General features: G+C 41.7%; 3 protein-coding genes across 5 annotated transcripts in view; 2 read left to right on the forward strand and 1 right to left on the reverse strand.

Moving 5' to 3' along the window:
• The window catches only part of LOC124865148 (NACHT, LRR and PYD domains-containing protein 4A-like), a 73,502-nt gene that overhangs the window by 7,856 nt on the left and 38,048 nt on the right, over positions 1-27,598 (forward strand). The window lies entirely within an intron of this gene.
• Positions 934-3,687, forward strand: LOC124865150 (stonustoxin subunit alpha-like; the record flags this gene model as incomplete). Its single annotated transcript, XM_047360120.1, has 3 exons — positions 934-1,142; positions 2,942-2,985; positions 3,134-3,687. Coding segments are annotated over 3 exons (804 nt in total), but the record flags the coding sequence as incomplete, so codon positions are not given.
• Positions 18,934-27,002, reverse strand: LOC124865149 (zinc finger protein 883-like). Of its 3 annotated transcripts, none has more exons than XM_047360118.1 (3): positions 26,939-27,002; positions 21,031-22,374; positions 18,934-20,837 (listed from the first exon to the last, which is right to left on the reverse strand). In XM_047360118.1, exons 2-3 carry the CDS (start codon positions 22,254-22,256, stop codon positions 20,549-20,551), a joined length of 1,515 nt encoding a protein of 504 aa, XP_047216074.1. In that variant the 5' UTR covers positions 22,257-22,374; positions 26,939-27,002; the 3' UTR covers positions 18,934-20,548. The 3 variants fall into 3 exon arrangements, with proteins under 3 accessions (XP_047216074.1, XP_047216073.1, XP_047216075.1); XM_047360117.1 differs by lacking the exon at positions 26,939-27,002 and adding an exon at positions 26,725-26,932; XM_047360119.1 differs by lacking the exon at positions 26,939-27,002 and adding an exon at positions 25,536-25,722.

Raw genomic sequence — 27,598 nt, forward strand, 5'->3', positions numbered from 1 at the left:
CCAGTTAGACTGAGCCATTCAAAGCGTTTAATATTGGTTCTTAAATTGGATTGCACTTTTCTGTTCAGTAGATGATTTCATGGGCAAATGAACAATTGATCAGTAGTTAGAAAACAAAAACGTTAATTAAATGTTAAATAAAAATGAAGGGAAGATATTTGACAGTTGATTTAAAATGTTCAGACCCCAAAGTGTTTGGATGATGGAGGTAGTGGACCTCCAGCTATCTTAGTCTGGGACCCCTGCTGTAGTGGATTTAACTATATTAAAAATAAAACACAGAGATTAAACTTTTATATGTAATTCAATAACAAGAGTATATAGAACAGTTTTAAAGCTACATCAAAATTTACTCAGATTCATCTCAGAATCCATCAGCTCAAATAGGAGCAGCCATAGTTCCAGAATTCATAATTAATATAAGGATGAAATTAAATGAAGGGTTATCTGTTTATACTGCGGAGATGATTGCATTACTGCTTGCAGTCGAATGGATTGAGGAGACCAGACCATTGGAATTGTTCAGGTTCAAGTTCTTCATTAGTCAGTTTACAAAGAAATGTACAGTAACAAGAGGATATTAAAATCAATTATTTATACAGGACTAATTTACAACAAATATTTCAGCATACTGTACAAAAAAGATCAGATATTTTACAAACAGTGGTGGCAGGTTCTTCTCAGACCAAGACATGACTTTCAAAGGTGGTAACTTTTTTAATCCATGCAGACCCAAAAAATAAAATTAAATGTAAACTAATGTTTTAAACTTTTCCAGTAAAACTTAAGGATTAATAGAAGGTTTTAATTAACTGTTTAACTCTAAAGCTGCTCATCATCTTCTATCATTTATCAGTTGAAGCAAAAAACAAGTAATTATCTACAAATCTTTTAAAAATAGTAAAAGCCATCTGCTGGACTGAAGATGTAGTGCAGTTTTATTTAAAGTCTAAAGTCTTTTGTTTCATTTTGTCTCTCAGACTTAGATCCTGTAACCTCTCAGGGAGAACTTGTGAAGTTCTGTCATCAGTTCTTAGCTCCCAGTCCTGCTGTCTGAGAGAAGTTGACCTGCAGAACAACAACCTACAAGATTCAGGGGAGAAGTTGCCGTCTGGTTCAGACTGTACACTGGAAATATTCAGGTGAAGATTCATCAAACTGGTTCTTCTGGGTTTTAATGAGGAACAGTATTCTCTGTTTCATAAATTAAAATGGTTTAAATGCTAAGTTGATGATTTTCTGGTAAATTCTTCTGAGTCGTTAGTTTGTTTCTCAGCTGGAACAGACAGCAGTTAGTTCATCATCTGTTTCATTGTCTTATTTAGAATCATGTGGGACCAAGATCAAACGCTGTCCTGGTCCCTCTGACCCGACTCTGGTTTTATGGAACGTCTCTTTAAGTTCACTTTTCTAACCAAACACTTTAGTTCTGACTACTTACAGAACATTGACTCTTTTGGACCTTATAGAACCATCTACTCACCAATTCCTGGAGAGTCTGTAGACTCAAGATGGCCTCCAGAGATACACCTCACTTCAAAGAACAAAGCAGGAGGACACAGATAGTGACAAAGCAAAGACAGGAGAACCTGCTGGAGTCAGAACCGGTCCCAGTGAACAGACACCATGATCCAGTTCCCAGTGGATGATGGTTGCTGGTTCCTCAGTTTCTGGACATCAAACTGGATCATCTGTGTCCAGAGTAAAGTTACAGCAGAACATCAGAGATTTGAACCTTGTCTGCTTCTCTGAGACATGGAGAACCTCAGTAGTTCTGGACCTCACCATGATACGGTCCAATTGTTTTACGCTGCACTGGGTGGACAGAACAGTAAAGGCAGGAACATCACCAGGTGGTGGAGTGTGTCTCATATCTAATAACAGATGGTTTGATGGTGAGAACATCAGGACTTTCTCATTCTGATTTAGCACATCTGGAGCATCTGTCCATCAGTTGACCTGCTCTGACCATCCTTCTGGATCAGAACCTTTCCATCAGTAACTAACACAGCTGTCTATATTCCACCTCAGGCAGATAAAGATCTAGCTTTGACTGCACTACATGATGAGCTCAGTGAAGATCAGAACAGTCACCTGGATGCTGCTCCTATCATAGCAGAGGACTTTAATAGTTCAAGTCTCAGACAGGTCAGGACTCTTTGATGAAGATCTTTGAGCAGATGAAGCTGCTGCAGCTCATCTTGTCGAGGAAGCAGAGCTGATAGATGCTGAAGAACCTGCTTGATTGTCTCTCATATCATCAATCAGCTTCAGTCTCAGTGTGGATGTTGGACTAAATAAACCTTGATGATGTGAGTGTTCTTCAAACTGGAGATGAAGAACCAGACTGGATGGTGTCCTCCTCCTGCCTGATTCAAAAAGATGAAATGAAAAGAATGAGTTCAAACTGGGCTGAAACATGACAACTACAGGACAGAACTTTAGAGACGCTCCATTCAAATGGATGAGTCCAAATGTTGGACAGTTGTCTTCTGAGTGAAGAAGAACCGAGCCATGTAATGTCTGCTGTGGCAGAACCTTCAGTAATGAGAAAGGAAAAGCCAGCTTGGTTGATTTGGACTCTTGAATGTAAAAAGTAGGAAATGAAGAGAATTGGGTCCAGAGGCCCGGCTGACTGCAGCTTGGCTGACCCAGACATGAGCCAAGGTTCCTCAGTCATGAGCAGCTTTATACAGCATAGTTCATTGTTAGCAACTGACAGACAGTACAGGCTGCGTCATGTTGTCTTGGTTGATTCTGCTCTATCAGTCTGGTTCCTCCCACAATGGACCAGACAACGTATGCAGCAGGTCACAGAGTCCAAATGACCCAGATCCAGTTCTTCCAGCAGCATGTCAGAGTGGAATCTGATCTGATCTATTACAATGTCCATGTTTGCTGCTGAAAGAGACTGATGGTCTGACCCTCCTCCTCCTTTCAGGAAGCCTGATGGAGTCCGATGGTTGAAACCAGGTCTGAGGAAGTGTAAGTGTGTTTTTCATTTGATTCATGACAACAAAGCAGCTCACATTCAACCATCTTCAAACTGTCCATCACTCATTCAGGAGTCATCATCAAAGTGTCAATAAATGATCAATAACTGCAGCTGGATTGTGTTTGTTCTCTCCATCAGATTCCTGTCAGCTCACAATCGACACAAACACAGTGAACAGAAACCTCCAACTGTCTGAAGACAACAGGAAGGTGACATGGATGAAGAAGCTTCAGTCATATCCTGATCATCCAGACAGATTTGATGATTACTGGTCTCAGCTGCTGTGTAGTGATGGTCTGACTGGTCGCTGTTACTGGGAGGTCGAGTGGAGAGGAAGAGTTTATATATCAGTGAGTTACAGAAGAATCAGGAGGAAAGGAGACATTTATGACTGTTTGTTTGGATTAAATGATCAGTCCTGGAGTCTGAGCTGCTCTGATGGTGGTTACTATGTCTATCACAATAAGAACAAAACATCAGTCTCCTCCTCCTCCTCCTCCTCCTCCTCCTCCTCCTCCTCCATCTCTAACAGAGTAGCAGTGTATGTGGACTGTCCTGCTGGCATTCTGTCCTTCTACAGAGTCTCCTCTGACTCACTGATCCACCTCCACACCTTCAACACCACATTCACTGAACCTCTTTATCCTGGATTCTGGATCAGTTCTGGTTCCTCAGTGTTTCTGTGTTGAGTCTAAAGAGTCTCCTCCTGTCAGAGAAACACTCTCACTGTTGAACAGATAGTTCAGTCTCTACATGTCTGTCTCTTTCACTCAGAAATATTTTCACATTCAGTCGGTTTCTTTCTGAAACTCTTGGAAAAGATTCCTTGTAAACTTCGTCCTCTTCCAGTCCTTTAAAGATGGTTGTTTACTGGTTCTTTACTGGTTCTTTACGTCTCTTCCAGTAAATGTTTGATCCTGGCTCTTAATATCACCATCAGAAGAAGTTTTAACATTTCTATCTCCAATCTTTTCTGTCATGTTTCTTGTTTGTGTCACTAATGTAGTTTTTCTTCATCTGATCTGAACAGTTTTGTACTTTAGTCCCAGATAAACAGGCTGCCTCCTCAGGATCTGTGGGCTGTGAAGCTCAGGGTTTCTGGAACTGATTTGTGATGAAAAATGATGACGTGAGTGGAGCTGCTGTTTTAACTGCCCAGGTGGTTGTTCAGTTCCTCACTGTTAGTATCTGCTATGTTTTAATGAGCCAGATCAGTTCACAATATGACTTCTGATGAGACTGTTCCTAAAAGAAGAATCATTCCAGACTATCTGTGGCTGAACTGCAGATGATGGAAATGTAAATATTGGAGAATAAAACAGTATTTGCTACCAGTTTTCTGACTGTTATTTTACAGAACATCAAATATGTCTAAAAGGTTAAAACAGTGATGGACTCAGCCAGTCTCAGTCTCCTGCAAATACTCATTTGACCTTTAGTCCCAAGAGAGGAGGAGGGGGTGTCTGTCCCAGCAGTCATTAATGGACTACAGGCTGAGGACACACTGGACAGGTCACCAGTCCATCACAGAGTCAGGGTTGGATCTACCTCACCAAAGTCTAGATTCTGATTGGGTCAACTGGACCAACTTTATAAAATGATGTCAAGTTTGTTGTTCAGGTTCTATTAATTCAAGTCCTGCCTGCATCAGAACCTGGATCAGCAGAAACCAGTCCCACTGCAGTGGGTAGGGGAGGCTGTCTTCCAGCAGGAATTGTTGGAATAAATAAATGGAAGAAAAGCTCAAAACATGAAGATAACTTTGTTCCTCCAGGTTCTTCTGTCAGCAGATTAACATCTGACTTTTAAAGGTATCAGAAGGAGACACATATCTGATGGACAGGAAGACAGAGGAACCATTTTCTGGGTCTCTTTGGGTTCCTGTTCTGGTTTATTGTTGAGAAACACGCCTGCAGTCCAGATCTATCTCCAACTGATACTTGGACCATCCTGAAGAAACTAGAGAGAATACCATCCTGTTAGTGGATCACAAGAGAGACGATGATTGTCATCTGGAGTGATTTCAAAGTACATCACCCCACCCTGTTAGTGGAGGCTGCCTGGCCCCGCCCTATAAGAGGAAGTGGAAGCCTTCACTTCCTGTTTGACAGTCTGACCTTTCACCTGAGCTGGTTTGGATGGAGGAAGCACATGGAGCCAACATTTGGGTAACTACACTTTGATATCAATCAGTGACTTTAAATCTGTAGCTGTATTAATGTGACTGTGAATGTGGAGTTCAGATGGTGAGTGAAGAGGAGAAGGTTTAGATGTGAGGAGACCTGAAAACTGCTGCTTTGGTTCTCCAACTTCTGGATGAGCTCAATGAGATTGGTTTAAATGTTGGATTGAAATAAAAGTTTGTTGCATTGAAACACTAACTGAGGTCATTTAGATCCAAGGTTCTTCTAGCTCAGCTTTGGAGTTTGATCTGTTTGCTGAAGAACTTTCACAACATGTTGGTGTTAGCATGTGGAGGAGAACATGCTAACAGGTTTGAACTGCTTGAAGATGTTTGACTGTCTTCAGAGACTTGTGTTCAGTTGTGATGTTGAGTTTCTGAAGGTTGGTTGAACTTCTTTCAGCAGTTTATCTGAATTTAGCATGTTGTTCTCCAGATGCTGATGCTGAGATGTTTTGTAAGTTGCTGCTGAAACTCAGATCAGATGTTGGTGTTGAACCAATCTGGATGATCTGTTTTAGAGTTTCCATGTAAGAAAATTAGATTTGAATCCAGCTTTGAAGGCATTTTGATTGAGAAGATCCAGAAGCTAAAGAAAGAAAGCAGCAGCAGGTTCTACTCAGGTCCAAAGTTGTTCCTGTTCTCCCAGTAGAACTCCACATTCCCAGTGATTTTAATCCAGTTTCAGGTTTAAAGTCACTGGTATCAAAGTTTAGCCAAAAGCAATCAGGTCCAAGCAGTGAAAGTGTGTCAGTGCAGAAGATCCAGAGTGTGTAATAAAATATTGATCCTGTGTTGTTTAGAAGATCATAACCTCCTCCATTTACCTCCTGAGAAGCCGGGGAGGGGACACGGCCCCCTCACCCACTCTCTGCAGCAGGACTAGATCTTCTCTCCAGGTCGTAGCTCAGGCAGGACTTGAACCCAGGAACTCCACCACTGGCATCTTCTGGTCACAGACAGTTCCTCCACACCATCAGGTCTGCTCCTCTCTCATCTCTCTTCTCTTGGTGCTTTTCAACTTTTCACTTTCATCCCTGAACTCCTCAAAATACAGACTCTGAGGTTCTTCACAACAAATCAGATCCTAAATGGTTCCTGATGAGAAGTTGAACCCAGACTTTCTTGAATCTCCACCCTACGGTCCATCATGTTGAGCTATTGACTCACACTGGTTCAACTCTTTGAAATGTTCTTCAAAGTTCTCTCAAATTATTCAGTTTTGGTTTTTAAAAACTTGGATCTTCTCAGTCTTGATCCCATGACCTCCATGTTGATGATTGCTGAACAAACACCTTGAGCTATACAACCAGACACTTTACTGTTGTATCCTATAGCCTTTCAGTCATGACCTCTGACCTATTGGCTCAATCTGATGGATGGAGCTGACAGCAGCTGGTTTATCAACTAATGTGAATTTTCTTTCAACTTTACTAACTAATGACAAGTTGAACATAGTCTCAACATAATTTATGGTAAAGATCTATTAATATAAGCTCTTTGGTCAGTTGAGGACTTGAACTAGGACACTAGATGTTCTCAGTACTTTAGTCTATCACACTGAGCTGTTGGCTCATTCAGGATTTCTGTCTTTTTCTGGACTTTTATCTTTTTATTTCCATAGTTGGACTGAAGTTAATGTCACCACAGACTTTGATCCCATGCTGTCTGAGCTTTATTCCCTCCCTTCCTCCCCTTCTATTATGTTCTCACACATTGAAATCATGCTGGGGTTTGGTTATCTGCTGGCTTTCAGCACAGGTGACATCCAGCTCAACAGTGTTTGGCTCCAGCTGGAAAACATGGTTGAACTTTCTGAAGGTAAATGTGAATTTGTATCCAGTAACAGGTCATTTCTATATCAGCAGCCAAGGAATCATTTTATGTGTGTTTACTGTAACCTTCTGTTTTTATTTGCTTTTATTCATGCTGTCGTTTTTTACAGCTCTCACTTTTAGAGCAGTGGGTGGAAATTTGTTGCTGTTGTTTTATTTGACTTGTTTTATTTTCAGTCTAAATATTTGATTAAAAACACATCATGAAAAATGAACATGACACACTGAGTTCTTTCCTTCAGCATTTCATCTTGTTTTAGTCGTGTTAAATGTGTTTGTCAGTGTTTGGTTTCTTTATCCTCCAATTCTTAATAAAATGAGTTATTGAGTCAGAAAGCTGGACGTTGCTTCTTAAGACTATTTGAAGTAAAACAAGGAAATAAAAACAGACATTTCTTTATTCAAAGATTTAACAAAGTAGTCAAATAACACTGAATGCAGTTATTTCATCTTTAAGTTTGAAGCAGAACCTGTGGAAGTATCTGTGCTCCCTCTAGTGGACAGATTAGTTGTAGCAGAAGGTAACTGAGTTGGGACGCTGCACAGATATGATCATTCTTGATCAGTGTCTCCATGAATCAGATGTTTTCTGTGTTTCATACCCTGTCTGTCCTTCCTCCAGTTTGCTTGGGGTTCTGATCCATTTACTAAAGATAGATTAGTCATATCTAAAATGGGACTGGTAATCAGAGGGAACACTTCCTTAAATAATTTGGTTGGGATTGGGTCTAACATACAAGTTGAAGGTTTAGATGAAGCTAATATTTCTGATAACTCAGGAAGCTTCACAGGATCAAAACAGTCCAAACACAAATCAGGTTCTGCAGTTATTTCCAATGTTGTCTCACTTGCTGAGGATGAAGTAATCATCTTTTGGAGTATGTCAAATATTTTATTTTTAATATAATTTATTTTATTTAAGAAGAATCCCATAATGTCATGACTGCTAAGAGCTAAGGGAATGGATGGCTCAACAGAGCTATGACTCTGTGTAAGTTTAGCAACTGTACTAAATAGAAACCTAGGATTATTCTTGTTCTCTTCTATTAATGATGAGAAATAAGCTGTTCTAGTTTGGTGAAGTGTCTTTTTATACAACAATAGGCTATTTTTCCAGATTAAGTAGGAATCCTCTAGGTGTGTAGAGCCCCATTTTCTCTCCAATTTTCTAACATTGTGCTTTAAAGTACGCAGCTCTGAATTAAACCAAAGAGTTAGCCTCCTATGAATGATTACCTTCTTTTTCAACGGGCTGCATTGTCTAATGCATCACGCAATGATGAAGAAACACTATGAACAAAAGAATCAATTTGTGAAGGGGATGAAACAGAATTATTGCCCTCCACTGTGCTTTTCAATGATAATGAGGAAATTAAAAGTGGAACAGATTCTTTAAAGGTTGTTACAGCATCGTCTGATAATGATCTACTATAATGACATTTTTCAGTGATTTTTCCCATCTGTTTCTAAAGTTTCTTCAGATCAGGGCATTAAATAATGCTTTTGAGTTCTTTTAGCCTACTTCATGTTGCCATACAGGTTTTATTGAAGTGATTAGTTTCTGATTCTAATGGTAGCTGGTAAATAGGTCTTGGTTTGGTAAATTACATTTAGCCAAAAACTGTTGTTAATCAAAGTTACCATAATTTATGATTTAACAAGGATATCATTATATTTCTAAAAAGGACCAGGTTGGTAAGGAAAGCTTCTTCCCCTAATAACTCATATCATTATTTGAAAACAACATTTTCTTTTTATTCAGGTTATTTATGTCTGATATTACAATTAGTTTGATGATCTGAAACATTTAGGAGCTGGGAGGAGGGCTAATCAAGAGAAACATGGAATAGGTATGGACCAGAGCTGCCGGGAGACTGAGGGTGAACCTCAAATTGAACCTAATGAGCAGAGGGAAAACAGGGACATGTTTCCTGAACAGAAAGTTAACAAAGACACTAGACTATGAGATAACACCAAGGGAAATCAAGATCTATAGGGAAATATAAATAAACACATCTAACAGAAATCTATAAAGTAATACACTAAGAATCTAATAAATCAGAATGAACAGGGAAGAACCTGGCTGAGCAGAAAAGTAGACAAACACAAAACTCAAAAACACTGACACTGGCTGAGTAGATGAAATAAACAGAACAAACACAAAAACCTAACACTGGCAGACCATGACAAAGGTAATGTTTTATGATTATTGTGTTATTTCATGTAACTGATGTCTTGTGTCTGTGCTGCAGGTCTCTCTTGTATGTGAGAACATCATTCTCAGTATAGTTACCAGTCTATATAAAAATAAAATAAATGAAATTGAGTCATTTTAACATCTGTCTTTTATGTGATTATCATTTATGTTTTTATGCTTTATTCTGAGATGCTTCATTTGTATTTATTTCTAAAATGTTTTAGCCACTAGTGGCTTTTATTGACAGTAAACAGACAGGAAATGGGCAGAGAGAGACATGCAGCAAAGATCTCAAGGTTTAAAATCGAACCCAGGACGGATGCCTCGAGGATTATAGTCTCTGTAAGTGAGACGCCTGCTCTACAGCTACACCATGCAACACCCCATCATTTGTCTTTTTAATAAACCAGGTGGTTTCTTGTGTTTATTTCTGTTCTTTTGGTCTTCCTGTAGAACTTGTTGAATGATCCTGTGTCTGAATGTTGCTCAACAAATAAACCACACCTCACTTTGCTGCATTGCTGGGAGCGTTAATACTTTTGTCTGATGCAATATATTTTCGAATGCAGACTCTGCGGTGGGAGCGTGCTCATCTGTGCTCCCATCAGGGTTCACCTCTGCTGTGTGTGACACACGTCTTTTAATAATTCAATTCAATTCACTTTATTCCTATAGCGCCAATTCACAACACATGTCGTCTTAAGGCACTTTACAAAGTCAATTAAATCCACTCATCCAGATTTAAATTCTGGTTCATACATTCCAATTAATCCTAACTATTGAACAATGCAGTCAGATTCAGTTTTTTATTCAAATTGGTGAAAATGTTTTTATATCTGAGGAAACCCAGCAGATTGCATCGAGTCAGTGACTTGCAGCATCGCTTGCAGTGTGTCGTTGACTTTGGGTAACAGTTTCACCCTTTCCGGCTCCCCATTTGATTGATTTAAAACCATTAATACTTGTTTGTAAAGCTCTAAATAGTTTGGCTCTATTGTGTTTGTGTGATCTTTTAACTTTCTGTGCATGTCTGAGTTTTAAGGGCCTCAAATCAGCGTCTGTTGGAAGAGTGCTGGTCTAAATATAAGAACTGGGTGATGGGGCTTTTTCTGTGGCGGCTCCTAATCTCCCAGTTGAATTAAGACTGATCTCTGACCTGGGCCTCTTCAAGTCAAGACTTAAGACATATCTCCTTAGGAGATCTCCTATTATTACCTAGTAGTGGGACACTTTTACATCTCTCTATTTTTATTGTATTATATTGTATATTATATATTGTATATTGTACTGTCTAAAGTCTGTGTTAAAAATCCTGATCTTTCTGTTTTTCTCAGACTTTAAAACTCCTCCCAATATGTGAGTCTTAATATGCAGAGGATACAAACTAAACTCAGCCAATCAGCTCTGAGCTGCAGGACAACAAACTGAGGACTGAGGGTGTCTTAAAGCACCTGGAAAGAAGCTCAGTAGGCAGCCCAGTGACCACCCTAAGAGAAACAAAGCAGAGGCATTTCTTTCTTTGCTCTGACCACTGAACATGTTTCTACAGACTGAATGTAATAATTATGTCATCTGATAAATTTTAACGACAATCTAACCATTGTATCTGTGAATAAATCAGTTAAAGGGATGAATTGTCCCACTGACTTCAACAACCTGGAGCTGTGCCCCCAACCATTATATTGTTAAACTAAAGGAGCACCGCTCATCACTGCTGAGGTGATGGTCGCCACTCGGTGACAAGAAGTGACATGCACTCCACCCACCCGTGTAGTCTGGTTCTGGTTCTGGTTAGGGAGAAAGGAGCACATTGTACCTGACAGGTAAAGCTTGTCACAGCCTGGTAGCTCAATGGTCCTCAGAGGAGGAGCCTTTACCTGCCTCCTCTGGTTAAACTGGTTCAAACATGTTTTTCTTTCATTCAGAAGGCAAACAGGGGAGTGGTGTCCTACAGGGGATTTGCATTCCAGAGAGGCCACAAGGACCTGGGTTCAATCCCACAGGCTGCCACTATGAGTCCCTGAGCAAGACCCTTAACCCCTGAATGCTCCCCGGGCGCCACACAATGAGAGCTCACTGCTCCCTAAGGGGATGGGTTGAATGCCTTTAATCTGCATTTAGCAGGGTAAAAAGGGAGATTTTCCTCTCCACTGTCGCTACATGCTCATCCAGGAGAAGTGACTGCTACAAGTCTCTGACTCAATGCAATCTGCTGGGTTTCCTTAGACAGAAAAACTTTTTATCCAATTTGAATAAATAACTGAATCTGACTGCACTGTTCAATGGAAGTAACAGCTGCTAGGAAAACGTGTCTCTGATCACAGGACGAGCAGCACCAGTTCCCCTCAAGGCTGTGTTCTTTCCCCTCTGCTTTTCTCCCTGTACACCAACAGCTGTACCTCCAGTCACCAGTCCGTGAAGCTCCTGAAGTTGTGGATGACACCACCCTCATTGGGCTCATCTCTGGGGGGATGAGTCTGCCTACAGGTGGGAGATTGACCATCTGGTGGCCTGGTTCAGCCAGAGTATGAAGCTCAATGCTTCAAGCTTTGACAAAAGTGGAGATGATCTTGGACTTCAGAAAGAGCACAGCCCCATCCACCCCCATTATCCCGTGTGACTCTCCAGTCGTCATTGTGGACTCCTTTCATTTCCTGGGCAAAATCATCTCAAGTGGGAGCTGAACATCACCTTTTTTTACCAAGAATGCTCAGCAGAAAATGTACTTCCTGCAGCAGCTGACAAAGTTCAGCGTGCAAAAGACAATGACGGTGCACTTCTACTCCGCCATTGAGTCCATCTTCACCTCCTTCATCACCATCTGGTACACTGCTGCCACCTTTAAAGACAAGGTCAGGCTGCAGCGTATATTTTGCTCTGCAGAGAGAGTGATTGGCTGCAACTTTCCTTCTCTCCAGGAGCTGCATGCCTCCAGGACTCAGAGGTGAGCAGGAAAGATTGCAGCTGACCCTTTCCACCCTGGACACAAACTGTTTCAGACTCTCCCCTCTGGCAGTACACTACGGTCCATCAGGACCAAAACCTCTCACCACAAAAAGGGCTTCTTCCCATCTGCAGCTAGCCTCATTAACAAGGCCATGGTCCACCACTAACAAACAGTCCCCATCTTACCGCCCAGCTGTACGATTGGGTCCCTAACCTGCGAGATAGAGGACCTAGTGCAGCGAGCTGTTCTGGATGACTGTGGGGCCGGGAACGGGGCCCCCCGGACGGACCTATGTACCAGCCACAGTGCGGCCCCAGCTGATTCACTGGTTTCACTCAGCCAAGTTCTCCATTCATCCAGGAGTCAGCCGAACCATTGCTGCGATTTCCAGAAGCGTCTGGTGGCCGTCTCTACATAGAGACATCAGAATCAGAATCAGCTTTATTGCCAAGTTCATACATACAAACAAGGAATTTGACTCCGGTACACTTTGCTCTTTTGTTTTGTTTTTGCATTACAGACTATACATGTTTATAATTTACAATTTACAATATACACATATATAAATAAAAAGGTGCATTTGGAACATCTGTATGCTGTTGTTTGGTATTAAATGTTCAACAGAGAAACAGCCTGGGGGAAGAAACTGTCTCTGTGGCGGCTGGTTTTAGTGAACAGTGCTCTGTAGCGGCGGCCTGAAGGTAAAACTCTAAACAGTTTATGTGCAGGGTGTGTGGGGTCTGCAGAGATTTTAGCAGCTCTTTTCCTGACCCTAGACCTGTATAAGTCCTGGATGGAGGGAAGGTCAGCCCTGATGATTCTCTCTGCAGACCTGATTGTTCGTTGCAGTCTGGACCTGTCCTGTTTTGTGGATGAACCAAACCACACTGAGATGGATGAAGACAGGACAGACTGAATGATGGCAGTGTAGAAGATGACCAACAGCTCCTGTGGAAGGTTGAACTTCTTGAGTTGCCTCAGGAAGTACAGTCTGTGCTGGGCCTTCTTTCAAACAGTGTCTATGTGTGAAGACCATCTCAGGTCCTCAGAGATGGTGGTTCCTAAGAACTTGAAGTGGTCCACGGCCGATACAGTGTTATTGAGGATGGTAAGGGGGTTTATGGGGGTGGTTCTCCGAAAGTCCACAGTCCATCAGGGAGTATATTAACGCCTGCACCACGTGCGCCAGAAGCAAGTAGTCAAATAAACCATCTGCAGGCTTGCAGCCGCTCTATGTCCCCAGGCGACCCTGGTCCCACATCGCCCTAGACTTCGTCACAGGTCTGCCGAACTCCCATGGAATGACTGCAGACGATCGTTGACCGGTTCTCCAAAGCCTGCCACCTGGTTTCCCTCCGGAAGTTACCATCTGCTCTCCAGACCGCCAAGCTGATAGTCAAACATGTTTTTCACCTCCACGACATCCCTCCGAACCTGCTGTATGATCGGGGGCCGCAGTTCACCTCCCAGGTCTGGAGACATTTCTGCGCTGCCCTGCGGGCTAAAGTGGCGCTGACCTTGGGCCACCTTGGTGTGTTGCCTCGGCAAATCCCAAAGAATGGAGCACCCACCTGTTGTGGGTTGAATACTCCCACAACTCCCATGTCTCGACGGCAACCGGTTGCATTCCTTTTGAGGTCTCTTTGGGGTACCAACTTCTACTCTTTCCTTCGGAGAGGCAGACATCGCTGTTCCATCAGTCCAACATCACGTCAGCAAATGCAGGCGGATTTGGAATTCTACCGTCAGGGCGCTCCACCGCAACGCAGCTCAGAACAAGCGTATGTGGACAAACGACGCACTCCTGCCCCACAGTACCGCCCCGGTCAGAAGGTCTGGCTCGCTGCACTAGACGTCCCACTGAAATCCCTGTCCAGGAAACTGTCTCCCTGGTACATCGAACCGTACGTCATTGACTCCCTTGTTGGACCCACCTCTGTTCGCCTACGTTTACCTTCCAATTTCCGCATACACCCTGTGTTTCACGTCTCTCAGTCGAAGCCTGTCCAGACCAGCTCGCACCTGAACCATCTGCTCGCTGTTTTGGAAATGTTTCCTTACTTGGACTGAACCCAGCTGGCAATCCTTGGACCCTCCGGAGCTCATGCCTGCGGCACGAACCCTGTCCACCTCCAGACTCTGAATCCTCTCCCTGGCGGGTTACACGGCCCTACTAGTAAGCACGCTGGCTATTTCAAACCAAACTTTGAGGTTCGGTTTCCTTACCTGTTGTCTCTCTCTGTGCACTGTGTGGGGCCCCCAGGTTGAATTCATCAACATCTTCACTATAAATGCAGCAAATTTGGACTGAATAAGCTGAAGCATATTTGTTCCACAAATGTTTTAGAGGGCAATGAAAAAGTTACCAAAACCTTTCCAAATGTGTTCACCTCATAAAAGGGAATCTGGTCAAACAAAAGTGCTGATTTCCATTGTAGGAGTCCTTTTGCATATGACATAGGCCTTGGTTTTGACATTTAGCCTGTGTATGATCAAAATGAACAATTGTGAATAGCACTTGGAAGCTAACGGAGTAGTGCACAAGCTAGCAGCTGGCGGACAGCAACCAGCAGACTGTAATGTGCACACAAATTACATCACTGGAGAAGGTGCTAGAAAGATTAGTTCTGCCTTGTTAGAAAGGTGAAGTTCTCTAGTTTGTAATGATATGAAACATGTGGGGCGCTGCAAAGAGAAAGGTGCTTTTAGTATCATTTTGTTTACAGAGTCAGCAATGTCTGAGGGACCTTAAAATGTCATCTGTGTTTAAGTTGTGGTAAAACAAAAACAAAACTCATTTGGAGAATTGTTTTGTGAACAATAAAGCCTCCTCTTGTGAAATATTAAGAAAAAAAAACAAGTGGTGTTTTACCTAGTTTTATAGATGCTGAAAAATGGGCGTGGCCAGAATATTATTGCATGAAGTACTTTTGTGGATATTTTGTGACTCTCAGCAGGTTTAGTTGAGTCTGATTTCAGGAGATCTCTTGTACAAAGTGTCTCCAAGTGTCCTGTCCTACTGAGATGTTTCAGAGCAACATCCTAACAGCACAGCTGAGGAAACGTGTTGGTTGGAGATGTTCAGGAAGGAAACTGCACATGTGGAGGTGACTGCTGTCACTTTTTCTTTCTCTCCTTTTTCTTGAAGGTAAACATCCACCTTCATGCTGCCAACCCTACTTTGCATCTTCTGGGACAGAAAGCAAAGCAACATGTTGGTTTTCCTGAATCTTCTCCAGCTGCAGCAGTTTTCCACCTTAAAGCTGCTTCAGGGGAAATCTGAGGTAAAGTGGAACTGAGGAGTTCAGGAAATGTTAAAGCTTCATGTCTCACTGCTAAGCTTCATGTTTCTCTTCATGTGTCCCTGCAGGAAGCTGCTCCTCTCCCTCTGTGTCCTGCAGCAGCGCCACCTGCTGTCCAAACCAACTAACTGCAGCCATCAATTCTTCATGTTTGAATCTGGTTCAGTTCTTCTTTGAACCATCCTCTGTGTTGTTGCTCTGCTGGAATCAGACAGGAATCATGTTGGAAAGATCAGATGTCTGCTGGAAGGAACTCAAAGATCATCTGAACGCAGTCAGAATAAGACGGAGAAGCTTCAAATATTCAGGAGTTTAGGAATTGTGATTTCCATGTTGTAACCTACAGTTAACGTTGACTTCCCAGAGCTCACCCTGGAGGATCTTCTCCACCATCACTGTCACTATTTAAACGGTCAAATCAAGCATCTGTTTGTACAGATAGAAAAAGTCAAACTGTCAGTGAAGCAGATTTTAAACTGATTACAGTTTTTTCATTGATTTGGCAGAAACTCAGAAGAATTTAAAAACATCAGACAGGAGATGAACTGGACCTATAGGATCATTTTCATGAAGAGCAACTATCCAGACCTCCACTTCATGTCCTCCTGCATGTCCCTGTCCACAGCGCTGTCCCTCCTCTCATTACTGGACATGTCCACTAATAAAGTAGGAAGAATATTTCCTCTGACAGGTGAAAAATCTGATTATGTTGATGAGACTCATTCATCTGAACACCAGAATATGCTTCAGTGAATCCATGGACCTTCATGCTAGTGACTACCTAAATTAGTCAACTTTGCCATTTCTGTTTCAACTGTAGCACAGCAACCACAAAATCCATATAGCAAGCCATAAGCGGAGGCTTTAGTCCTTGACGTGGCCATCCCGGGTTCGAGTCACGCTCCCGGCGACATTTGCCGGATGTCTTACCCTCTGGTCAGTCACTGTGTGAACGTCAATGATAAACTGTTCAGTTAGGAGCCAAGTTGCGTTAAAAACAGCGTTAACGTGGTGTAGCGGTGCATTGCTGCTGGTTGCAGCAATACTACGACAGCAGCCATTAGTCTGCACTAATTTCCTGAAGCTAAGAGGATCAGAGCTGCCTGGATCATAGCTGAAAAACTGAGGAGGGACAAAAAAATACCAAAGGCACAGCCAGTTGTGATTGGAGGACTCTGAATCACCAGAAAAATTATGTCAGAGGTCAGATATCTGACAGACGAAGGAGAACGTTAAAAGCAGATGCCATAGCCATGCTGCGAAAAGATTGCCAAAGAAAAGGTTGATGCTTCCTGTTGCTAAAAAGATCAAGACTCAGCAGGTAAGATTGCCTCCATCAGCCGTCCGCATGCCGCAGCACTGGTGCTCTGCCATCTGATGAACACGGACTTTCTTTTGACTCTGCTGCGTCTCTCTCTGATAGTAACTGAAATATATCTAAAGAAATATCAGATTCTTTGCTGCTGTCTGTGTTGCTGCCATTGTAGCAGCAGTCAGTTTACGTGCCGGGTTCCCTTCTGACATCATAAAAGAGCACTAAGGAGTAGTCTAGAAATGCCTTTTTAGTGAAATTTATGACCATATATCTCAACTGTTCATAAATTTACAAATATTTTAATCAATGTTTCCTTTGCATATATGTAATTGGATTTATCGAACAAATTTGATGTCACAGGCACTTTAAGTTTTACTAAGAAACTAACCTGTGCAGAGCAGCGCCCTCTGGCTGCAGCAGACAGAACAGCACTGACCAGGAAGCAAAGTCCTTATGGGACTGGAACCGACATCTCTCAGTCTTCAGCCTTCATTGCTCCATGATCTCTGGGCCAAAACATGAAGAAAAGCAACAGCATGTCAAATCAGACCAGATGAAGGTTTTTACTCAGAGTCCAACAGTAACAACTGCTCTGATTGGTGGATTTTTCTCCACCTCTGTTACAGGTCATCCTGAAGCTTTCAGCACTCAGCAACAAGAACTTCTCAGATGTTCAACAAGTCTTATTAGCTTCATCTTTAAGCTTCCAGTTTCACTCTCATATTTGGAGACGGTCATTGATAAAGTGGAAAAGGCTCAGCCATGATGGAGACATGGACACCAAAGCTGATTATCACTGGAAATGCTTCAGAAGACAATGTTCTTCAGCTCCAAATCAGACTCACTGTTCTCCACTCAATTGTTCTTCAGAAACTCCTCCTGGTTCTTCAGAGCTGATTCTGTTGAGAAGCAGAACGAGGAGAAATAACTGGGTTTACAGGTTTACAGCTGGAAGCAAACCTTCAAAGAACAGCTTCAACATTCCTTCAAGAAGCCTGGAGAAGTTCTCCTCAAGATGAATATCAGATGTTCCCATAAGGTTTGTCTGAGAAACTTCTGGCTGGGATGAAGAATAAAGGAGCTCAAAGCAGATATGAACCTTTAAGGCAGTTGGGAATGTACCAACTCTGTTTCTGATTCTGGGTTCAACTTCTGTTTGCACATGTTTTAATAAATTTCCTGAAGCTATTTTAGATTCTCCAGAACTAAATGTGAGGAAATGAGGGCTGGTTCAGGACATTTCCACAGAGATGGAAATGAAAACAGATCTGAAACCTGCTTCTGAAATCCTTAAATCCGCTGAGTGCAGGAATCTCCTGGGACGTCTGGAAGTTGGTGTTTGGATTAGAAGAGGAAAAGTGAAGCTTCAGGGACAGCGAGTGAAGCTCTGAGGAGGAGTTGGGTTTCATGCAGGAAGTGAAGATCCTGGAAGATCCACTCGTTCGAAACGTTTAAACTGAGAAGCTGTGTTCTGCATCAAGACCTGCAGACAGAACCTCAGTGTTTGTCTTTGGGCTCATCTGATTCAGACAATGACTGATCCCAGCTGGAATGAAGACATCACTGATGAATGAAGACAGACGAATTAGGGAAGCCAAGACCAGAACCTCCAGAACAGGAAGAACATGAACAGAATCCTTGTTTTATCCAACTAAACTGTCACATTTTGGTGGATCTAGACGTTCTAGATTGAAGCTTCACTCATTATTGCTCTTTGCTTGAAGGAAAGTCTTCATTCAGGCTGAAAGAAACACTTTCTAGTTGTTCTTGTTTCCATGGTAACAGTTTCTGTGTAGTGCTGTCATTGTCTCCTCCGAGTCGGGTCAAAAGATGGAACCATCTGGTCTTCCCAGGGTGGGACAGCAGCAGATGATCAGATGGAAGATGTAAAGTCTTGTGAAGCAGATGGATGAAGCTCGGCCCACTTTATAGAGTTAGAACCTTGTTCTGTTGGTTCTGTCATTAAGCTAGACAGCTTTTCTCTTCTGGACACATTCTACTGATCCATCAATGGACTCAACTAAGGAGAGTTAATGAAAAAGAATCATTTGGTTCTGTTTAGTTTGACCCTGATGTGAAAAGTCCAATAAGTGGAGCTGATTCCAGTTTTGAACTGTTGTTCTTTAACAAAGTTCATTCTGATCATTGTCTCCACCAGCAGAAGGTCCAACTCTCTTTATTTTAACATTTCAGAAGAACCAACAGAATCATTTAGGTGGAACAAGGTTCCGACCCAGTCAGAAAAGTCACTTTAAGCACCAACAGGTTGATAAAAGCAGCTTTTCATATTTTCCATAAAACCAGGAAGAAAAGAAAATTCCTGACAAGTTCAAACGTAACAAAGACAGAAAACAAACCAAGTGTTGGTTGGACTCAGGACGTCCTGGAGGAGGACAAACATGGAGACATTTTTTAACTTCAAACCAGGAATAAAACTGATGAACATTTCTTCAGCAGCAACATTTAAACTCTACTCAGATTCTCAGTTAGTTAAAGGCTCCACCTTGTGGCTGAACAGGGAACAACATCAACAGTTCTCTTCATTTTCTGCCAGTGACAGCAGATCCATCATCAACAATGTTTTCAAACATACATAACTCAGAACCACCAACAGGGTCCAGACGTTCCCAACATGAAGCTGAAAGCAGTACAGAAACACAAAGAACCAAGAACAACAGACCAACTGAGACATCAGCTGAGACACTGAAGCAAAGATTAAGGCTCAATCCCATTTTCTACCCTGGATTAGCAGGAAGTGGGCTGTTCCAATATTTACTGTGATGGGGTGGGGGGGCTTTTAGACCAACATGATGTTTTACATGTTGGAGGGAGGACATCCCATCTGGTTCTGAGAAACACTCACTAATGTATTTCCTCTGTTGAAATGTTGCTATGGAGACTAAAACCTTTCTAATATCTAGTTTCAGATGTTCTGATAGACCATGTTTGGTTTCTTTGTCATTTATCTATAAAATCCATAAACAGTAGATGAAATATTAGTAAATAAACCTATTTTAGTGTAACAGAACCATCAGGTTTAGTCTGATGTTCTCTGGTTTCATTTTCAGTTCTTCTTAAACACAGAAAATGATTCATTTCTCTGCTCAAATATTTTATTGTCTCTATAAGACAAATATAAATGGCTCTAAAATGTCCGCTTTGATGGATTCTGATGGATCATGTTTGGATGTTTTTGTTTTTTAATAAACAGAAGAAAATGATGTGTGCTGGCATCTGTTGATGGCTTGATAACTGTCTACAGAACATTTATGGGTTATTTTTAAGTTCTGGTTCTGTAGGAGGACTCTAGGACACATGATGATGTCCTGGTTCCTCAGTGGACTATTTTACCTGTTTGGGACTAGAGTTCAGGGCCCAGGGACAGAGACCAACATGAACATAGGGACAGAGACAGCAGCAGGAAATGGGGTTGAGCCAGAGGCCCTTCAAATTAAGAGCTCTGAGCTGCATTAACAACAAACTCAGAGATATTCTCAATGAAGATCTTCTGTCTCAACAACCATTGTAAGGTCTCCTTTGAGGAACTTTGATGTATCTGAAGCTTGTTCAGTTTGTCCCTCTTCCTGAACAAGCTGACCCGGTTCTGCTGCTTGCCACTGTTAGCTCTGGAACTAGTTAAACAGGCATCAACAGGCAGACCAACATATCTGATTATGAAAAGCCATGTCAGCAACAGCTGACGGCTTCTTAAAGAGCCGTCTCCTTCCATTACTGAATGATGGAACTGCTCCCTGTTGTAACTTTAGATGAAAGGTCAAAGGTCAGGGTTCACTGGAACAGTAGGATAAACACTAGGAACATGAACTCTGTGAAGTTTGATCTGGAGGCTCTGAAATTTCAGGAAGACTTCAGGGACTTTTCTGGAAGCTGGGGAGGTGAAACCTTTCCCTCCATCTTTGCTGAGCTTCAGGTTGTCTTCACTGAGCTTAGATCTGGAACTTTGAAGGTTTTTCTTTGCTGACTTTTCCCCCAGAACAGTTTGGTTCTCCATCATTACGGTGCTGGCTGGGCTGAGAAGTGGCTCCATCTGTGCTGCTCTGCTTCTAAAGGAACAAACATACAAGGACAGTGGAACTCAGGGTTCCTGCAACAGTTTACAATCATGGCATCAAGCTATGACTACAACTCTGAGCTAAGGAGAACTTCTACCCTGAACATTTTCAGATTGATGCGTATTAATAAAACAATCCTCAGAAAAGGGTCCTGTCATTTAGAACCAGGCAGATCTTTACCAACCTCACAGTGGGCCTCCAGACTGCTGGCTTCCTGCTGTGGGTCTGCTGGTGTCGTTTTAGATGACCTGAAAGCTTAAAGGTCTTTCCACACTGATCACAGCTGTATGGTTCATCTCCAGCATGGACATGTTGATGAGCCACAAATGATGTCTTGTGCATGAAGAGTTTCCCACAGAGATCACAGCAGTATGGTGTCCCTCCCGTGTGGATACTCTGATGTGTTTTTAGCTGGTTCCTCTGAGTGAAAGTTCTCCCACATGTGTCACAAGAGAACCTTCCTTTAGCATTGTGGATGAGGTTGTGTACTTTTAAGTTTCCTTCCCGAATGAATGATTTTCCACACTCCCCACACCAAAATGGTTTAACTCCAGTATGAATCCTCTGATGGCTTCTGAGATTTGATTTTCTGTAGAAAGCCTTCTCACACTGATCGCAGCTGAAACGTCTCTCCTGAACATGAAAGGTCTGATGTTCTTTTATTTGTCGTCTTGTTGTGAAACACTTTCCACATTCTTCACAGCTGTAGGGTTTAACTCCAGCATGAACAAGCTGATGGGATTTGAAATCAGGCTTTTGAACAAAACCCTTTCCACACTCAGCACAGACGTACGGTTTCTCAGCACTGTGGAGGCGGCGGTGTGTCGTTAAGGCAGTGTTGTATGTAAAACATCTTCCACACTGGTCACAGCTGTAGGGTTTAAATCCAATGTGAACATTTTGGTGTTCTGCTAAGTGAGGACGGTTTGTAAAAGTTTTCCCACACGTGTCACAGGAGTATCTTTGTCTTTCAGAGTGTCTGCGTTTGTGGGCTTGCAGGTATGATGAACGTTTGAAACTCTTTCCACACTGATCACAGTTGTACTGTTTTTCTGTTTCTCCTGAGTGGGTCTGCTTATGGAGATAAAAGCTGGATTTGTGGCTGAACATCTTTTCACACCGATCACATTTGAAAGGTTTTTCTCCAGTGTGGATGACACTGTGGGCTTTGACTCGACTCTCCGTGCGGAAAAATTTTCCACAGTCATGGCAGCTGTATGAATCATTCCCACTGTGGATCCGTTCATGAGTCTTTAGGTCCCTTTTGAGTTTAAAAGACTTTGAACACGTTTCACAGGTGAAAGGTTTAACCCCACTGTGGATCAGTTGATGTGTTTCTAAAGCTGTGGAACAGATGGAACCTTTCTCACAGCTGTATGGTTTCACTTCACAGGGAACACTCTGCTCCATTATGAGGATCTACAGAGGAAAGAAATGTTCCACATTGGTCAGAGATGTTTGCTGTTGATGGGTCTTTGTGGTTCTCCTGAAGGTTCTGAGTCTTCACTTCATCTTTGCTTTGATGTTCCTGTAGAGACAGAGAGACAAAGAAACACATGAACAGGTCCAGTCAATGACTCGTTTCCTTTCAGAACTGCAGGTTCTGACTGAACAATATTCAACCTTCAGGAGGTTCTATGAATGTTGTTAAAATTCATTTCCCTGCTTTAGTCAGAAAGGAAGGCAGCTGTATGATTTCAATCAGTTTTTATTCAGTCTGATGCATCTATGCATGATGAAGAAAACCCAGTTTGCTGACATCAGTCTGAGTAAGCAGAGAAACATGATGATGAAGCAGCAAACGTGTTAAATGTCACTTTCAGAGCAGAAACAAGACAAATATGATCGACTCCAAGATGAATCATAATCCATAATGTCAACAATAATAATCTGTCAACATCACTAGTTTTTAGCAGTTTTCCTGCAAACTGCTGAGTGAGCAGAGACCCCTGTGTGTGTGTGTGTGTGTGTGTGTGTTCATATAAAACAGGAATGTCTCTGCCTGTAAATCAACAGTAAGTGATGCAACAACCAATCACTGCTCAGATCACTGATGATGGGCGGAGCTCTGCAGCATCTCCAATCATCTCTGTGGTTTATGTTAAAGTTCTGCTTTCTAGAGGTGTGCGATACTGGGAATTTTGACATCAATCCAGTACCAAGTAAATACAAGGCTAGTATCGCCGATACAAATACCAATACTTTACTTGAAATCATGATCTTTGAATAATTTTATGATTTTGTCTTTAGTAAGTTGATTCTAATTACGATAAAACAAAGGACAAAGATTTTAGCAAATAAAAAGGTATTTATTAACTAACTACATCAATATTAAAGAATTTTACAGTGCTAAAATACTAAAATAATTTCCTTATCCATGTGAAATAAAAAAATTATTATGATAATTAAGTCTGTAACTGTAATCTGCATGTAGCCTTAATAGAAATACTATTTTTCCTTCAACAGTTAACACAAAGGGTTTTTATATTCAGCCATATTTACATTTCAGGGTTAAGGTGTACAGGTCCTTCTCAAAATATTAGCATATTGTGATAAAGTTCATTATTTTCCATAATGTAATGATGAAAATTTAACATTCATATATTTTAGATTCATTGCACACTAACTGATATATTTCAGGTCTTTTATTGTCTTAATACGGATGATTTTGGCATACAGCTCATGAAAACCCAAAATTCCTATCTCACAAAATTAGCATATCATTAAAAGGGTCTCTAAACGAGCTATGAACCTAATCATCTGAATCAACGAGTTAACTCTAAACACCTGCAAAAGATTCCTGAGGCCTTTAAAACTCCCAGCCTGGTTCATCACTCAAAACCCCAATCATGGGTAAGACTGCCGACCTGACTGCTGTCCAGAAGGCCACTATTGACACCCTCAAGCAAGAGGGTAAGACACAGAAAGAAATTTCTGAACGAATAGGCTGTTCCCAGAGTGCTGTATCAAGGCACCTCAGTGGGAAGTCTGTGGGAAGGAAAAAGTGTGGCAGAAAACGCTGCACAACGAGAAGAGGTGACCGGACCCTGAGGAAGATTGTGGAGAAGGGCCGATTCCAGACCTTGGGGGACCTGCGGAAGCAGTGGACTGAGTCTGGAGTAGAAACATCCAGAGCCACTGTGCACAGGCGTGTGCAGGAAATGGGCTACAGGTGCCGCATTCCCCAGGTCAAGCCACTTTTGAACCAGAAACAGCGGCAGAAGCGCCTGACCTGGGCTACAGAGAAGCAGCACTGGACTGTTGCTCAGTGGTCCAAAGTACTTTTTTCGGATGAAAGCAAATTCTGCATGTCATTCGGAAATCAAGGTGCCAGAGTCTGGAGGAAGACTGGGGAGAAGGAAATGCCAAAATGCCAGAAGTCCAGTGTCAAGTACCCACAGTCAGTGATGGTCTGGGGTGCCGTGTCAGCTGCTGGTGTTGGTCCACTGTGTTTTATCAAGGGCAGGGTCAATGCAGCTAGCTATCAGGAGATTTTGGAGCACTTCATGCTTCCATCTGCTGAAAAGCTTTATGGAGATGAAGATTTCATTTTTCAGCACGACCTGGCACCTGCTCACAGTGCCAAAACCACTGGTAAATGGTTTACTGACCATGGTGTCACTGTGCTCAATTGGCCTGCCAATTCTCCTGACCTGAACCCCATAGAGAATCTGTGGGATATTGTGAAGAGAACGTTGAGAGACTCAAGACCCAACACTCTGGATGAGCTAAAGGCCGCTATCGAAGCATCCTGGGCCTCCATAAGACCTCAGCAGTGCCACAGGTTGATTGCCTCCATGCCACGCCGCATTGAAGCAGTCATTTCTGCCAAAGGATTCCAGACCAAGTATTGAGTGCATAACTGTACATGATTATTTGAAGGTTGACGTTTTTTGTATTAAAAACACTTTTATTTTATTGGTTGGATGAAATATGCTAATTTTGTGAGATAGGAATTTTGGGTTTTCATGAGCTGTATGCCAAAATCATCTGTATTAAGACAATAAAAGACCTGAAATATTTCAGTTAGTGTGCAATGAATCTAAAATATATGAATGTTAAATTTTCATCATGACATTATGGAAAATAATGAACTTTATCACAATATGCTAATATTTTAAGAAGGACCTGTATATCTTTAGGGAAGTGTATATTTTGGAGTTCCAATAAACTATTAAGATTGTTTTCAATGGGCAGAATATATAATAGTTGATAATAGTGTGCTAAACTTGTATCTGATCACTAATTTCACTGTAGAAAACATTTCTTTATGCTGGAGATTATCTGGATATTCCTGATTTTTGACTGAAAGCTTTTGCCAGAAACCTTTGTCAGTGTTTAGGGATCTCCCTCCTCTTCCTCCTTCCTCAACAATTTTAACAGCTCGGAGATCTCAAGTGTTTTTATATGTTTCTGTAAATGGGTGATGTTCCCACAGTAGCAAATGACTTTTCTGCACACATCATGTGGCAGTGTCCTTATCAGCTGCAGTGAATAACATCCACAAAGTGCTTCTCTTTCTCTCCGCCATCACGGGCTCCTCTTATTGCTCTCTGCCAGCAGAAAAGGGAGTTGGACGGGCGGTGGGCAGCAAGGAAAGAGAAGCTGTGGTCGCTGAACTCTGTGAAGAAATTTGAGAAATCTGGTGGACGCATAGAAGAGAATCTGACACTAACGTATCGATCTCACCATGTTAGTACTGATCCCAACTTGGCCTCGATGTTATCGATATTTTGGATTGATGTGCCCACCTCTACTGTCTTCTGCTGCATCAGACGGTGGCTAAATTCTTCAGGTCAGATGGGATGTTCTCTCAGGTCTAAGAGAACCAGGAACCAGCAGTTTCTGATCTCTGACCAACAAGATGATCACAGTGGAAACCCCTGCAGGACAGTTTAGTGGATGTAGAATATAAACTATTTATGTATGTAACTGACATGTGTACATAGAGCAGTGGGGTTCAAGCTTAGGGAGTGAAGTAGAGAGTCCAAAGTCATAAATTAGTGAAGGACAAGGAATCACCGATGGGGAAGAAGACAGGGGAGTACAGCGCACAGAGAGGGCAAGGTCATAAATTGGGGAAGGAGACAGGGCTGGAGCCAGACAGGATAAGTTTGTTATAGGAGAAGGACTAGAAGTACTCCTTATTTGGATATGAGGTTATATGGTTGATGGGGAGATATCCACAGATAGAATGATTGTGTATGTGTACTGCATTGCAGCGAAGGGTATATAAAGGTATTGTGGCCCCTCCAAAACGGACAACACACAGACGTTTCCAGGTACCAGTGTAAATGTGTGTCCCCTCTCTGAATTCAGATTGTTTTTAATAAACTTGTGGAAACGTACAACTGATCTCTGACTGAGGATTGTCCTTTAGGTGCCAAATAAAAGAGTCGATGAGAGGTGAGGAGTAATGTAAGAGTTAACTGACGGCCAGTAAAGTTTTCCTACCTCAACATGGACCTCACCACCTCTCCTACGTCTACATTAATGACCACAGTCCATCCAGATGGAAGATCATAAAATAATAAAAACGTTTGACTTCATAAACTCCTAATATTATCTGAATATTTCTGAATGTTCTTACAGGAAGCTCTATTTATAAAACACTAGGAATGAAAACCTCGAGAACTTTGTAGTTTTTGCTCTCAGGACTCTTCTTCTACAGTCGTTAAAAGCCTAGTTTTTTATTTCTAGGTCCTTGTTAGCCTAGCATGCTAACTGAGCACCCAGCTCAAGACACTTTCTGCTTCCAGCTGCTGAGAAACTCTTTCTGAAGCAACTTTCTACCTGCAGGATCAACATCATTGATCATCAGTTTCTCATAAAAAGGATTTTAATTATTTTTCATAAACAGCAAATCACAGAATCTTACCTTCTGCTAGCATGCTAACTTAGCTGCAGCTAACTAGCTAGTGATTATCATGCAGCTGGAGGTTTAGCTGATGATATAGAGGTTCATTTCTCCACAAATTCACAGCGTCTCTGAACTTCATTTCCCTCCAACAGAAGAGAGATGAAGCAGCAGAAGAAATAGTTCAGCAGATAAAGAACAACTGTACTCAGGCTAACGTTAGCATGGAGATTACCTTTGGACGAGTTCCGATCCTTCTTCTTCTTCTTCTTCTTCTGGAGTTTAATGGCGGTTGGCAAAACTCTGTAGGTGCGCATTACCGCCACCACTGGTATGGAGTTTGGTTCATCATGGATTAATATCTTATAAAATAAAATTCTATTAAGTAATTTTGTTCTTTTTAGAAATCGTGAAATAATTTGTATATGTTTGCTCCCTATTTTCTTTTGCAATGTATCTATTATGCTAAACTTTTCTTAAATTCTTTTATATTTATTATTTATTATTATTTATATTCTCTCTCATTACTCTTCTTTCCAGCTCATATTTCTGGCACTCCATAAAAATATATTGAATTGTTTCATTTATCCGACAGTTGTCACATTTTCCTGTATTGTGTTTTAGTATTTTAAACAGTGTATAATTAAGTCCTGTATGTCCTAATCTTAATCTTATTAATATTTCCTCCTTTCTGCTCCTTCTTCCAGTTCTTATTTCTCCTACTGCCTTTTTAACCCTATAAAACCATCTTCCTTTTCTTTCTCCATCCCACCTTTTCTGCCATTCTTCCTTCAATTTTTTGTTTGATGATGTTCTTTTCCTCTGATCATTGAAATGTACTGTAAAATTGACATGATTTTGTGTTGCCTTCTTAGCCATCTCATTTCCTTTAACT

The sequence above is a fragment of the Girardinichthys multiradiatus genome, unplaced genomic scaffold, assembly GCF_021462225.1.
Source record: "Girardinichthys multiradiatus isolate DD_20200921_A unplaced genomic scaffold, DD_fGirMul_XY1 scaffold_29, whole genome shotgun sequence".
NCBI lineage: Eukaryota > Metazoa > Chordata > Actinopteri > Cyprinodontiformes > Goodeidae > Girardinichthys > Girardinichthys multiradiatus.

Bases quoted from the DNA above. Each gene is read 5' to 3' on its own strand.
- LOC124865149 (XM_047360118.1), bottom strand. From the start codon at position 22,256: ATGGAGCAGAGTGTTCCCTGTGAAGTGAAACCATACAGCTGTGAGAAA. The intron at 20,838-21,030 runs GTTGGTAAAGAT...TTGTTCCTTTAG, and splicing joins GTCTGGAGGCCCACTGTGAG to AAGCAGAGCAGCACAGATGG.